The 15,768-nt window shown below is 37.4% G+C and overlaps 1 protein-coding gene across 3 annotated transcripts in view; it reads right to left on the bottom strand.

Moving 5' to 3' along the window:
• The window catches only part of CENPC (centromere protein C), an 81,750-nt gene extending 70,703 nt beyond the window's left edge, over positions 1–11,047 (bottom strand). For 2 of the 3 annotated variants that reach the window (XM_065914013.1, XM_065914015.1), the window contains exons 1-5: positions 10,826–11,047; positions 5,616–5,662; positions 3,998–4,071; positions 3,060–3,154; positions 255–360 (exon numbers count right to left, since the gene is read on the bottom strand). In XM_065914013.1, the coding sequence (XP_065770085.1) occupies positions 255–360; positions 3,060–3,154; positions 3,998–4,071; positions 5,616–5,662; positions 10,826–10,843 (340 nt within the window). In that variant the 5' untranslated portion in view covers positions 10,844–11,047. The remainder of the gene's footprint in view (positions 1–254; positions 361–3,059; positions 3,155–3,997; positions 4,072–5,615; positions 5,663–10,825) is intronic. The other variant, XM_065914014.1, reaches the window with a different exon arrangement.
• Positions 11,048–15,768: the final 4,721 nt, after the last annotated feature.

Below are 15,768 nucleotides of genomic sequence, written 5' to 3'. Positions count from 1 at the left end.
ACTATATTTCAATAAAAATTTTTAAAACTTATTCATGTTAAAACACACACACACACACACACACACACACACACACACACACCACACCCCCCCCACAATGGACTTGAGAGAGACTCAAAAACAACTTCATCTATTTCACAATTCTGTCTAGGCTGACCCTGACCTTGTCCCACCAAGACAACATTGTGCTACCTTAAGCATTTTTACCTTTAAAATATACCGGGGCAAATATTACCCATGGGGATGCTACCAACCTGATTTGCTGACAGCTTCATTTGGTTCTACAGTTAACTGCAGAGGGGCTTCTTTCTTCCTTGAAGAAACTGGACCTGACTTTGGATGTGATTTCTGGCTCTGAGTCTAAAAGAGATACAGCATTAGATCTACTCTATTTAATTACCAATTTTGATTAAACATATTTGCTTTTAAACGGAAAAAAAATTTTTTTAAACATGAAATGAGCTGGTAAAGTTGTATACTTAAATAACTCCGTAGAAACCAAATTCATATAACCTATCATAGAAACAATGAATAGCTTTTAAAAACCTAAAGAAGATTAGATAAATAAAGTGCCATATAGGCATTTAACATCACAAATACAAGAGAAATGAATAAAGTAAAGCAACATGAATGATTATGTTAAACAAACAAAAAAGCAAGGTGCAGAAGACTGAGATCAGAGACATGTGACAAAACCAAAGGTAAAAGTAACACACTGAAAATAGAGACATTAAGTAAAAGTATTCAAAATGCAGCTTCCTCCTTGCCCCCACTAGGCTGGGAACACTCACTGTTAAAATCAGACACCCAAGCAGGAGAGATTTCTTTGTCAGAAAAACTTATCAAGTCAGAGAAGAAAGCCTGCAGATATTTACAAGAAGCTTTTCACAATGACGTGGCCCATACATATCACACTACAGCAAAATCTAACAATGTACAGTTAACTCTTAAGTATGCAGAATTTCCAATTACCATTTTCGTTTTACATTCTTAAAAGTGAGGAGACCAATAACGATCACTGGAACATTTGACAAAGGTTTTAGTGTAAGCATGTGACTCAGATGGTAAACAATCTGCCAGCAATGCAGGAGACCCGAGTTCGATCCCTGAGTCAGGAAGATCCCCTAAAGAAGGGAATGGCTACCCACACCTGACCTTGTCCCACCAAGACAACATATGTGCTACCTTAAGCATTTTTACCTTTTAAAATATACCGAGGCAAATATTACCCATGGACAGAGAATTCCATGGACAGAGCAGTCTGGTGGGATATAGTCCATGGAGTCGCAAAGAGTAGGGCCCAAATGAGCAACTACCACACACAATGGATAATGTTAAATTAAAATTCTCTCTCCAAACTAGGGCTTCTCATGTGGTGCAGTGGTAAAGAACCCACTTGCCAATGCAGGAGATGCAGGTTTGATCCTTGGTCCAGAAAGATCCCCTGGAGAAGGAAATGGCAACCCACCCCAGTGTTCTTGCCAGGAGAACCCCATGGACAAAGGAGCCTGGCGGGCTACAGTCCATGGGGTCGCAAAGTGTCAGACATGACGTAGTGATTAAACAACAACAAAGTTATCCATCTGGGGAACCTCCAGGATTCCAACATGTCATGCCATCCCTGCACAAGTGTCAAAAGCTCCGCTTTCCCTCAGTGGACTCACTGTTTGGGCCAATCTAAAATCTTCAGCTTTTGCCCAAAATCAGCAATACTCTCAGGGAAGAAAATGACTAACAATCATCAACTCCTATTCTAAGGATTTCCCTCTCTTTTTTAGTTCATCTAGTACTTGTTGCTTCCACAACTCTCATGTCTCTAAAAACCATGAGGTTTTTTGCATGTTATTCTTTTGTTAAACTAGCTGTTGCAGCAGAAGCACTGACTTACTGCAATCTGTTACACCCTACCTGAAAGTAGAACCTCTACCCTTGGTATCAAAGCCCCACAAGAACATTTTGAGAAAAGAAAATATTGTTCATGAACATAGATGCAATCATCTTAAAATATTAGCAAACCAAACCAGAACTGGTTAATACTTCATGACCAAGCCAAGATTATCCCAGGAAACTTAGCTGATTTAACTTTCAAAAATTAATATCATTTATCACATTAAAAAAAGTCTCTCAGTGATGACAACAATGGATGTCTTCATTCCTTGGAACCAAAAGGCTATATGTGGTTAATTATTTGTTTATATAAGTTTCTAGTGAATGTTATTTCTAGCATTACAGGTATTCCTCTCAGATACTGCAAGTTCAGTTTCAGACCACCCTAATAAAGCAAGTACTACAATAAAGCAAAGCACATGAATTTTTTGATTTCCCAGTGTATATAAAAACTATGTTTCCACTAAACCATAGTACAGTAAGTGTGCAATAGCATTATATCTAAAAAAATGTGCATACCTTAATTAAAAAATATTTATTGCTAAAAAATGTTAACCACTGTCTGAGCCTTCTAGAAGTCATAATTTTTTTTGCAATAGTAACTTCAAACAACTCTGATCACAGATCATGACAAATATAACAATAATAAAAAATGTTTCATATATAGTGAGAACTACCAAAACATGACAATAGAAACATGAAGCAAACAAACGCTGTCAGAAAAAAACAGCGCTGAAAGACTGGCTTGACAGAGGGTTGCCACAAACCTTCAATTTGTAAAAAGTGCACTATCGTGAAGGGCGACAGGCAAAGCACAATATACGATGTATGTCTATATACAATTTTTCTCTTCAATTACTATTGTGCTTTTGAATAATCTGTCCTCAATCATTAGCTTCAAAATCTCTATTTCAAAGGTGGCTATTTTGTAGAGTTAAGTTAATGCATCCTCTTAAGATACATAATCAATAAAAGACTGATTTCCCTGTTTAGCAATAAACTGCCTTCAGTAACAGTGAAAAATAATTGTATTATAATTTGATTATTCTAATTCCCAGACCTCCAATTTCAACCACAGGAAATGTAGGACCAAAATTTTCATAAAATATCTCTAAATTTCATGTAAACTCAATGGAAATATAGGATTGATAAAGCTCCCCTTTTTGACTTACCTCTTTGCTTGATGACTGAATACAAATATCTTTTGTTTTAGGTGTTGAATAAGGCACTGATTTTGTGGCATTTTTGCTAAAATCATTGGCAACACCTAAAAAGTAAAAAAAAAAAAAATTTAAACATATAAAAATTTTTGGTTACAATTAAAAGAAGCCCTATATGATACATGAAGAATTCTTTTAAGCACAATTAGTTTAACTGAAGTACAGACACAATTCAATATTCAAATGTACCTAGAAGGCATCAGGAACTGAAAAAAAGACAGACAAGATTCCCCAAGAAGTACATGCCAACTCATCTTTCAGAACTAAAAAGAGATACTTTTCCACTGTGTGTGCTTTTCTTTGGTTGGCTTTTTTTGGTTTTGTTTCTTTTTGCTGGCTTTTATTCCAATTCCTTCTGATACTGATCAGCACTTAGAAAAGTTTTCTAAAAGAAAACTTGCCATAATATATCTTTTCTTTAGGAAGGGTACAAATCACCAAATGTTATTTCAAGCTCTTCAGAGATCTTAAGAATTCTGCACATTTAGTTCCATTATTAAGCTACTTCCTCTAGTGTATGATAATTATTTACAGAATTCCAGACTATAGGAATCTAGTGTGAACTAAAGGGAATAACAAATCATTCTCGTTTTTGCCAGTACTATCTTCAGTATAGAGAAGAAAATGGCAACCCATGCCAGTATTCCTGCTGGGAAAACCCCATGGATGGAGAAGCCTTGTGGGCTATAGTCCATGGGGTTGCAAACAGTTGGATATGACTGAGCAACTAACACACATCTTCAGTATACCAAAAGGTACATGAAGGACTGCACATGTACTTAAAACTCCTGGAAAAATATATATTGAAATGCTGGAACATATTTGCTAAATTTGATGTCAATGGACAAATTTCTATTTCAGCCATCCCAATCCTCAAAGTGAAACCTTACTTTTTTCTTCAAAACAGTCTAGTAAGACTTCCAGTATATTCTTGCCTTGTTCCGTATTAATGTCAGGTGCCCTACTAAGAAACAAAGAAGGGAAAATGTTAGTGTATCATTTCTAAAAGATATTTGCTAATTATTAATATCTATCTTGAAAATTCTGTATCTCATTACAAAATGCTAATTTTTACTTAGTAAGAAAAATATCACCATTAAAATCTGAGGATAAAACAAGTATTTGAAAGACCAAGAGCTCCCAAAAAGTATATGATACAGTATGTTATTGTCTACATTAACAATTATATTCCCTGATTGAATAGCCATGTCTAAAGCTGTTTTAGACTGCTATACCTAAAAAAGAACATAAAACTCTTTTGAACAAATTCAATCATTCCTGAAATGCTTCTTTAATAAAGATTCTATAGTCACAAGTCCTAACAGGTCCAAGTAACACAGTCTTCCCTACATTTCAAATGCACTTTTGATTCAATACCTTTAATCTATAAAGAAAGCTGAGCACCGAAAATTGATGCTTTTGAACTGTGGTGATGGAGAAGATTCTCGAGAGTCCCTTGGACTGCAAGGAGATCCAACCAGTCCATCCTAAAGGAGATCAGTCCTGGGTGTTCATTGGAAGGACTGATGTTGAAGCTGAAACTTCAATACTTTGGCCACCTGATGCAAAGAGCTGACTCATTGAAAAAGACCCTGATGCTGGGAAAGATTGAGGGCAGGAGGAGAAGGGGACAACAGAGGATGAGATGGTTGGATGGCATCATCAACTCAATGGACATGGGTTTAGGTGAACTCCGGGAGTTGGTGATGGGACAGGGAGGTCTGGCATGCTGCGGTTCACGGGGTTGCAAAGAGTCAGACACGACTGAGTGAATGAACTGAACTGAACTGAACCCTTAATCTTAAGGAACTAATGAATCAATACAATTTAATTAAAAATTGTAATTTTAGATTCAAATGCAATTGTAAAAATAATATAAAAGAGATCCCTTGTTCACTTTATCCAGTTTTCTTCAATGGTAACATTTCACAAAATAATATAATATATTATCAAAACCACGATCTGGATATTGACAAAATCACCAATTTTTTTCAGATTTTTCCATTTCTACATGTATCCCTTTGCATGTTTATGTTTGTGTATGTATTTAGTTCTATACACTTTATCATATTTGAAGATTCACTTATGACCACAATACTCAAGGTGCTGAACAGTTCCATCACCACAAAGATCCTTCTATTGCCCTTTAGGGTCACACCCACCTTTTCTTTTTCTTAGCCCCACAGAATAAACTGCATCTTTCTGTTAGTACCATTCAAAGTGTAGAGTGCTTTATTCATAGCTGTCATTTAGTCAGAACTGAAACTGCCTCTTCCTGATCCATCACTCATCAGGCGAATTTCTTTTATGACTGCTATTTAGTCAATGCACTGTTTGCACTAATATTTCTCTATTAATATAAAATAATTAACATGACTATACTTAACCAATGAGCATATAAATCATTATTTTAGTCAGAGGTAATAGTTTTTCCTTTCTGCATTTAAAAATTCCACTTTCTACAGATGGAAATAAAAATTATCTTAAAAGCTTAAGTATACAGATTACCTGGAAGGTCGACAAAATCTTCTTCTGTAGTCATTTTTGAGATGATCCTGAAAGACAAGTAAATCATCAGTTTGGTGAAAAATTAAGTTCTTCATTTATTCATTCAGCAAGTATTTGCTGATTGCCTACTATAATACTATAAAGAGGAATTATTCTGGATCAAGTGAAAAACAACTTGGCTCACATTCACTGTTTCCAAAGCTTTTTTATATTATTTCCTTACCCTGGATTTTTTTCATCATCTTCTTCCACTTCCTACTCCTCCATCTCCCCCTACACCTCTTCCATCATCAATATCATACTATCTGGGCTTCCAGTAACTCAAGTTAGTCCATCAACAGTATCTATTTATCTTCTTTCCCTGTAGGTCAATCCCTCTAAATAATAGTAAAGAATAGACGGGCATAAAACGACAATGAAAAATAGAATGGAACAGAGGACCATCTGCGGACAAACACACATAACAAATTTCTGAAAGATGGAAACAAATGATACATGATAATTGATGAGACAGAATAAAAGGAGAAGCAGTCTAAAGTAAGCTCAGAGGATATTGTCCTGGATGAGGAGTGAATGACCAACATAATGAAAATGCAAGAACAGTCAAACCTAGGAAACTAAGAGTGAAATATCAGAAAAACTGAGGATTAAAAAGTGCTACAATGTCTCCAAATGAGAAATTAGGTAACCCAAAAAAAGAAGAGGGATTTATTACATGGCGCTAGTGGTAAAGAACCTGACTGCCAATACAGGAGACATAAGAGACGCAGGTTCAATCCCAGGGTCGGGAAGATCCCCTGGAGAAGGGCATGGCAACCCACTCCAATATTCTTGCCTGGAAAATTCCAGGGACAGAGAAGCCTGGCGGGGTACAATCCATAACATCACAAAGGGTCAGACATGACTGAAATGACTTAGCAACAAAGAAGAAGCCCCTATCAATGGAAACAACAGGAAAAAAATAAAACACATGGACATGTTGAAAGTGGAAGTGGAAAACATATTTGTGATAATCTGGGTCCTATCTTTTAAGTATAAAATCTATAAAGTTAACTTTTCAAGTTGAAAATTGGGTAGCAATAGGATAAACCGTATGCTTTTAAAAAAATAAATAAATAATTATCAATATAAAATGCTTAGTAAGCTGTACTCTTCCTTGGTCCAATGGGATATAAATAATCCCACTTCATGTGAACACTCTCTTTACCCCACTCATGCTCTGACATTCTGACTCTCCTAACGCTCTTAGACACAACTCTAGGCCACTGTAGTTTCCACTCACAGCGACTGCTACCTTGCTTCACTTTTGAATTGAATTATTCAGAAAGATGAAGACATCTCTTAAGAGTTTAAGAAACCCGAGAGCAGAGACTTTGTCTTAAGCTAGCTTATATTCTTCCCAGAGCTTTGCCAGTGTTGTATACCACAAAAACATATTTTGTTATCTTTTTGACATGCCAAATAAATAAGACTAAAATTTATGAGATAAAAGTGTTTTTCTTTCAAGAAAATTGTTGTTTCACATAGCCTGTTAATTTCAGGAGGTACCTAAGGAGCAAAAGATTAAATCTATTTTACAGATAGCAAACTAAGGAACAAAGACATCTAACCAGTCTGCATTTTATCACAAGATAGAAAATTAATGCAAGCACTTAGGTCTCTCATCAGCACTCAACACTCTGAAACACTTAAGCAAATCCTTGATAATTAATGTTAGTTAACTCCCTTCCAAGGTCTAATTTAAGGTCATTCTTCTAATTTAACACAATAAAATGAAAAAGTCATATTTTCACACCAAATGTTTCTGAACATTAAATAACATAAAGTAACATAAAGTACTCAGTTCCTCTTTTAAATAGAAAAAATTTAAGGCTAAGACAACTCATTCCTTCAGCAAATATGAATCAAGCACCTACTAGAGGGCCAAATGCTATTTTGGTGCAGTAGAAAATGAGTGGTGAACAAGACAGACAAGGTCTTTTAATTTTACATTAAAAGTTAGAATACAAAAATTATTAATTTTCAAATACTCAAACTCTTTCAATTTCAACTCATCTTCATTCAATTTCAGATTCTTTCATGTCTCACAGCTGAGTTTCTCAAACCTAGCATTGATGACAATTTTGGGCTGAATGACTTGCAAGGTCCTGTCCCGTGCACTGGTGGGATACTTGCTGCATTCCTGGCCTCTACCCACTAAATGCCTTTATACCCCCTCCTCATCCACGCCTTTTCAAAACAACCAGAAATTTTCCCAGGCAACACCAAACACCTCCTGCAGGGCAAAATTCCACCCAGTCTGAAATCACTGAAGTACAAGAATGACTGAGGATAATCTCTCAACTCCTTTCTCCCTTTGTCTTTTAAATGAGTTATGATGCAAAGTCAGATATGAGAACTAAAAGGGTCAAAACAATTCTAACTTTGGGGGGACTTCCCCAGAAGTCCAGTGGTTATGACTTTGGGGTTCCAATGCAGAGGTCAGGTAGTGGATTCCATCCCTTCTCAGGGAACTAAGATCCCACATGCCACAGATAAGGGGTGGAGGTGGAGTGAACTGTGGGAATTTGCTCCCAGCCAAATTTTCTCAACAAACTTTCATGATCAAGTGATTCTTGGACAAGAAACAAAAGTAGAATCGTCCCATTCCCCAGTGGATTTGAATAAAAGCTGGTAATAAAATCAGGTGCAAACACAAAAGACGACACTGGAGAACCAAACGGGGTCTATACGGAGTCCTGCACGTGAGGTGGCACACACATCCATACTGTGCCAAGGGCACCTGCATCTTACCATAGCACTCTGAAAAGTCACTACTATATGAATAGATGGATGTGTTTTACTGGGAAAACGATTTTTGTCTTTGTGTCAGCGTTTCTGCACTATTGCTTTGGCTCAGTAATAAACACGAAACTTTTTGTTGGAAAATAAAAGTGAACTGCATTCAAAAGAGTAAGACACAGCAAACTGAACCAGCGGCTGCTCTTCCAGTTTTAGTACTGTCTCTCTCTCTCCTCCTTAATCTGAGAAGCCAAGTGCAGTCAATGGGGAGGATCACTACAAAGAGAAAAAAAGAGAACTTTGAAAAGAGACACAAGGGCAATGCTTACAGAAGACTGACTAGAAAAGCGCGCAGCAGGAAAAGCAGTCAATGTGAGAACTAAGACAAGCTTCAAGCAGTCTAAGCTTTCCATGTTCTGAAGGGCATCATCCTTAAACTAGGAGAAATTTGTAACAGGTGAGATCACAGTGAGAAAAGAAGTTGCTTATTAATAATATCACTGATATTATTATTATTGATCATAGATTTTAAACACACGCCAACATCAATATAAATAAAACACTGATCATGGTTTTTAAAAAAGAAAGAATGAGAAGATGAGCCACAGACTAGGAGAAAATATTTGCAAAAGGCACATCTGATAAGGGCTGCTATCCAAAATATACAAAGAACACTTAAAACGCAATAAAAAAAGGGAACTCCCCTGGAGGTCCAGTGGTTAAGGCTCCAGTTTCCAATGCAGGTGTGGGTTCAATTCCTGGTCAGGGAACTAAGATCCCACATGCCTCCCAGCACCACCAACAAATAAAAATGAATGAAAGAATTTTTTATCTCAATTAAAAAACAAATGGTCCAAAGACCTTAACAGATACCTAAGAAAATATACAGATGGCAAGTAAGCTTGTGAAAAGATTCTCTACATCATATGTCAATGGGAAATGCAAACTAAAGCCAGATACCACTATATATCTGACTGTGTGTCCAAAATCTGGAAAAATGACAATGCCAATTGTGGAAAAATGGGAACTCTCATTTTGGAAGGCAAAACAGTACAGCCACTTTTTTGGTGGTTTCTTACAAAAGTAAACATACTCTTAGCAAATGACCCAACAACATCGCATTTTTCTTTAGTCAACAGTATGAAAGTGTTGGTATAGGGAGTACTTTTTACCATGAGCACATGCACTATTTACATTATATATAATTGTCACTGGAAAAAATGCACAACTTAAAATTTATAATTTTTATTTAGTGACCTTACTTAGGACCATGCCTCAGGAGACAGACTCTCAGAGAGAACTACTCCAAAGAGGTAAGGGAGGACCTAGGATATACAGGAGTTTGGGCTGGGGGAAAAAAGAAAAATCAAGTATCAAAACTACTACTAATCACAAAAAAAGACACCTCAAGCTAATGATTTTAGTGCTTCTCTATATATGCCACTTAGTGCCAGCTGCAGTTTCTGGTGGCCTGGAGGTGGGCTACATTCTGTTTACTTAAGTGGAGGGCAACAATTCTTGTCCACAATAAACTTCTTTATGCATACAAGCATATATATATACACAACAATATAAATGGGAGTTCATCAATGCTGAAGATCTTAAACGGGGAGATAAACTAGAAACTAGGAGTTTAGGATAGGGGCTGCTAAGGGTTGTATAACATGTAATAACCGTAACAGGCTATGCGGTCGCCAATAGTCGGATACGAGTTTCAGCGGCTAAAACAACAAAACCGTAAATCTAAAGTACAGAAAAGTGAATACCAAGGAGTTCAGAAACTGTCCAATAAAAATGAGTTTCCGCCCCCTCAGTCATTCACCGCTTACACTTTTAACCAGTAGCTGCCTCTCAGAAACCTGTCAGAAACCTGCCTCTTTACACCAGCAATTCTGAAAGAAACAGGTCACTTCCAAGGCTTTCCAACACTACCAAGGACAGAAAATTACTGGGAGGACTACGAACTGAAAGCTCAGTCGCTCAGTGGTGTCCGATTCTTTGCGACCTCATGGACTGTATTCCGCCAGTCCCCTCTGTCCAGGGGATTCTCCAGGCAAGAACACTGGAGTGTGTTGCCATTTATTCCTCCAGGGAATCTTCCCTACCCAAGGATCGAACCCTCCTCTCTCATATCTCCTTGCATTGGCAGGCAGATTCTTTTATCACTGAGCGACCTGCTGAATTCCTAGAACTGAAGTTAGGCTCAAAAGTAGAAATCACAAGATTCTCAGAAGAGAAAGTTACCCGTCACAACTGGATTACAAAAAGCCTGAGGAAACACTGCAAGTAAAGTAACTCTGAATAGTGGCACCCGCTCACTTCCCAACTCAAGAAATTCGCGCCGCTTTCCATCGAAATCCTCCAGAAGCGACGACACCGGCCGGAAGCTTCATTCTTTCCGCCTCACTCGGTTCCAGGCCTGCACTTACCAGCCCCCATGCAGCCATGTTCCGGCCTGGCTCCGACCGGGAAGGGGTTTGGGGCCGTTAAGTCTACACGGGTCAAAGCTCTGGGCAGCCCAGCGAGGATTCAGTCACCCCAAAACCAGCCAGAAGGAAACCAGCAGCGCCCTTAGGCGAGAGACAGCGGGAGATGGCGGGCTCCAAGAAGCCCCAAGCTAGCCGGCGCGCCCAGACGCGCGCCGCGCACTACGCAATTTAAAACGGACTGCACATGCGCAAAATGGGCTTGCCGACTCCGACGGAGGCAAGCCGTTGTGTGCCCGCCCCTCACTTGTACTCGCCTCTCCGCCTTTTCGAAGCCCCGCCCGCCCCACCCGGCAGCCCCACCCCTTCCTCCGTAAGACTTAACCTCTCGCTCCCACAGCTTCCTGGTCCTTTTCTGGCTCACTCTCTCTCTTTCCCACTCGGAGGAGGTGTAAAACTTCTTGATGGTTACATTACACAGTAAAAAGTAACGTTTGGAAGGATTCAAGGTAAAAAATTGCTGAAAACAGTTAAAGAGTAATGTTTTACTGTGCAGGTTCATTAGCCACACCCCAGCCCACTTATGCATCACCTCTGAAAGGAATAATAGTATATTAATAATGGTGATGGATGATGTAGTTCTCCCCCCGCCCATTACGTGGTGGTAGGGGCGGGGAGGGAATTACTATTTCTGTGAGGCAGTACCAACAAAATGATCTATGTAAGTACATACCACTTAAGTGTGATGATGTCCTGAAAAGAATCCTAAATCAGAAGCCTTGAAACCTGCTCAGTGGACTAGCTATCTCATGTATGACAAGCTCTGGCACCATTTTGGCAGGTTCCTTGTTTACTTAGATGCTCTGAAGACTGACTAGACCTGACCGTTTTATGATTCTATGACATTTTTTATGATTTAATAAAAAATGTATCAGGGAACTCAAATCAGAAAATGGATTACCTTCCCTTAGGCAAGGGAAACAAAAGCAAAAATGAATAAATGGGGCTTTATCAAGCTAAAAATATTTTGCATGGTGGAGGAAATTATCAAAAAAATGAAAAGGCCACCTATCGAAGGGGAGAAGGTATTTGCAAGTGGTACATACAATAAGGAGTAAACACCCAAAATATACAAAGCACTCATATAATTTAACATCAAAAAGCTAAAGAACCCAGTTAAGAGTGAGCAGAGGAACTGAATAGGCATTTTCTAAAGAAGTAATAAGATGACTAATAGATACATTAAAAGATGCTCAACATGAAAAGGGACCCCTCCAACATTGTTGGTGGAATGTAAACTGGTACAGCCACTATGGAGAACAGTATGGCGATTCCTTAAAAAACTAAAAAAAAAAAAAAACCTAAAATTAGAGCTACCATATGATCCAACAATCACTCTCTTGGGCACATATGTGGAGAAAGCCATAATTCAAAAGGATATGTGCACCCCATTGTTTATTGCAGCTCTGTTTACAATAGCCAAGACATGGAAGCAACCTAAATGTCCATCAAAAGAGGAACAGATAAAGAAGGTGTGGTACATATATATAATGCAATATTACTCAGTCTTTAAAAAGATGAAATAATGCCATTTGGATGGACCTGGAAATTATCATACTAAGTGAATTAAGTAAGAGAAAGACAAATATCTTATGATATCACATATACAGAATCTAAAAAAGAAAAAGATACAAATGAACTTATTTATGAAACAGAAACAGACTCACTTAGAAAGCTAACTTATGGTTACCAGAAGGGAAGAGGGGAGGGGGGAGGGATAGATTGGGATTTGGGGATTGACATGTACACATTGCTATATTTCAAATGGTAATCAATAAAGACCTACTGTATAGCACAGGGATGCTGCTCAATATTCTGTAGTAACTTAAATAAGAAAATAATTTGAAAAAGAATAGAAAAAAATTGCTCAACATCTCTAATTATCAGAGAAGTGCAAATCAAACCATAAAGAAAAGTCACTTCACATGTCAGTCAGATGGCTATTATCAAAAAGACAACAAATAACATGTGTTGGCTAATATATGGAGAAAAGGAAACACTTGTGCCCTGTTGGTGGCGCTGTAGATAAGTATAGCCACTATGAAAAACAATGCAAAGATAAATTTTAAATAGAAATATATGATTCAGCAATTCCATTGCTGTGTATTTAATCCAAGGAAAACAAAATTCAAAAAAACACATTCATAAATATTTATGCACCCCTATATTCATAGCAGCACTGTTTACAACAGCCAAGATTGGACACTGCCTAAGTGTCCATCAACAGATGAAGGAATTAAGAATACTATTGGATCATAAAAAAGAATAAAATCTTTCCATTTCTGACCACATGGATGGACCTAGAGAGTAATATGCTATGTGAAATAAGTCTGACAAGAGAAAGACAAATACTGTATGATTTCACTTTTATGTTTAGTCTAAGAAACAAAAGAACAAACTTAACAAGATCAAAACAGTTTAGATACAGAGAACAAACAGGTGGTTATAGGGGAGATGGGGGAGGCAAGAAATAGGTGAGGAAGATTAAGAGGTACAAACTTCCAGTTTCAAAATAAATGAGTCACGGATACGAAATGTATAGTGTAGGGAATATAGTCAATAACTATGTAATAAAATATATTACTTATTGAATAAATTCATTAATCAAGAGTTGAACAAATAATTTTTAAAAAATCTGTAATGTTTTAAACAAATGTTGTTACCAGAAAACTTTTTTTTTTTGTAGGAAAGAAGAAAAATCAGACAAGTCCGAGTTTCACTCTACTTCACTAATTCTGCCATAATGAACAAGTTAAACTGTAAGTTTCTCAATTCTCCTGTCTGTAAAATAGGAATAATGTTAACATTGTTGAAATCTGGATTAATTTGTTTTGAGATCTAGTTGAAATGCCTAAAACATAGCAAGAATTCAATAAATGATGTTACTGGTATTATTATGGTGCTTTTTAGACTTCGTCTAGCAGAAGTTTTGCCAACCAGAATATAATTTGGTCTCACACTTGAAATAGTTAATACACACAAGTATTTACTGAGTTTATACTGTATGGCAAGTTCTATCCTAAATGTTCTCCGTGCAATAACTTATTTAATTCTTAGAACATTCCTATGAGAAAAGACAGCTAATATTGACATTTTATAGTCAACAGAAATGGAACAGTCTTTAAGTAACTGCCGAAGATCACACTACCATTAAACAGCAGAGCTGGGCATGAACCCATGTGCGTAACTATATAAAACTATGTGAACAGAAATGAGATTAGTGATTACCAGAGGATGATGTCATGGGGGAAGAAGACACTGACCACAGAGAGTCAGGAAGGAAATTTTTGCAGTTTAGAAATAATAATTTATGTCTTGATTATAGTGGTGGTTACATGACTATATGTATTTTTCAGAACTCTTAAAAGTGTGTTCATTTTTAAAAGGGTGAACTTTGTTGTAAATTATACCTCAATTGGGGTTTCTCTGGTCGCTCAGTGGTAAAGAATCTGCCTGCAATCTCCCCTGGAGAAGGAAATGGCAACTCACTCCAGTATTCTTGCCTGGGAATTCTCATGGACAGAGGAGCCTGGCAGGCTACAGTCGCAAAAGAGTGGGACATGACTTAGCAACTAAATAATACCTCAATAAACTTAACTTGAAAAATTAAGAACATGAGAGAGAGAGACATACAAACCAAATGCAATGTGTGAGCTTTGATCAGAGTCTGGTTCAGATCAAAGAAGCTGATTAGAGCATTAAGCAACAGTGGAAAAGGAAAATATTGACCATTGTATGACCGAGAATTGTAAATTTTCTTAGATATTATAATACTATTGTTAATGTAAAAGAATGTCCTTATTCCATTTGTTAAGTATATTTACTTAGGTTTTTCTGACAAAATTATTTTGAGATTCAAAGATTATTAACTGGGCAGTTAATAAAATGTTATTAAAGTGAATTAAGTGTGCCTGCAATGTGCAGATAGATGGCAGCAACGTTCACCAAAAAAAAAAATAATAATAATAATAATAATAATGTTATACACTATGTCTTAAAGTCCTGCATTGAGCTGGTAATTTTAGAGTGCTGTATAAACTGATCCAGCATTAAGTTTCCTATGCTATTTTGGCACCAACTGTTTGATTCTTAGTTGCAATTATACTCTGTTATATATACATTGCTTCTCTTAACAAGAACATAACAAATCTTTATACTCTAGTCTCCATTTCTGTTGCCTCTAGTTTACTTCTGGACAATATAATTCCTTTCTCATAAAACAGAGCTTTTGTAATTTAAAACACTCATAGATTTTCAAAAATTTAATACAGTTCTGCATTATAATTTTAACCTTACAAAGACAAATTACTTTGATGGTACTAGGCAAAAATTTAAACAATGTACATTCATACTTGGGCTTCCTTGATGACTCAGACGGTAAAGAATCTGTTTGCAATTCTGGAGACCTGGGTTCAAACCCTCGGTTGGGAAGATCCCCTGGAGGACGGCATGCAACCCACTTCAATATTCCTGCCTGGAGAATCCCCATGGACAGAGAGGCCTGGTGGGCTACAGTCCATGGGGTCATGAAGAATGGGACAGGACTGAGCGACTGAGCACTGTTGGCATAAACGTGCTCTAGATACATTATCTGAATAGATCATGGGCTTCCCTGGTGGCTCAAAAGGTAAAGACTCTGCCTGCAACTCTAGGAGACCAAGGTTCCATCCCTGGGTTGGGAAGATCTCCTGGAGAAGGAAATGGCAACCCACTCCAGGATTCTTGCCTGGAAAATCCCATGGACAGAGGAGCCTGGTGGGTTACAATCCACCTGGTAGCAAAGAGTATGCACCACTGAGCAACTTTCACTTTCACTTTGAATAGATACATTATTTGAAAAATGCAGTTTATCAAATAGCATTACAGAATTTACCTGACTATATAAA

This window comes from Muntiacus reevesi, chromosome 22, assembly GCF_963930625.1.
Source record: "Muntiacus reevesi chromosome 22, mMunRee1.1, whole genome shotgun sequence".
Taxonomy (NCBI): domain Eukaryota; kingdom Metazoa; phylum Chordata; class Mammalia; order Artiodactyla; family Cervidae; genus Muntiacus; species Muntiacus reevesi.
This window is presented reverse-complemented; position numbering and strand designations above follow the sequence as displayed.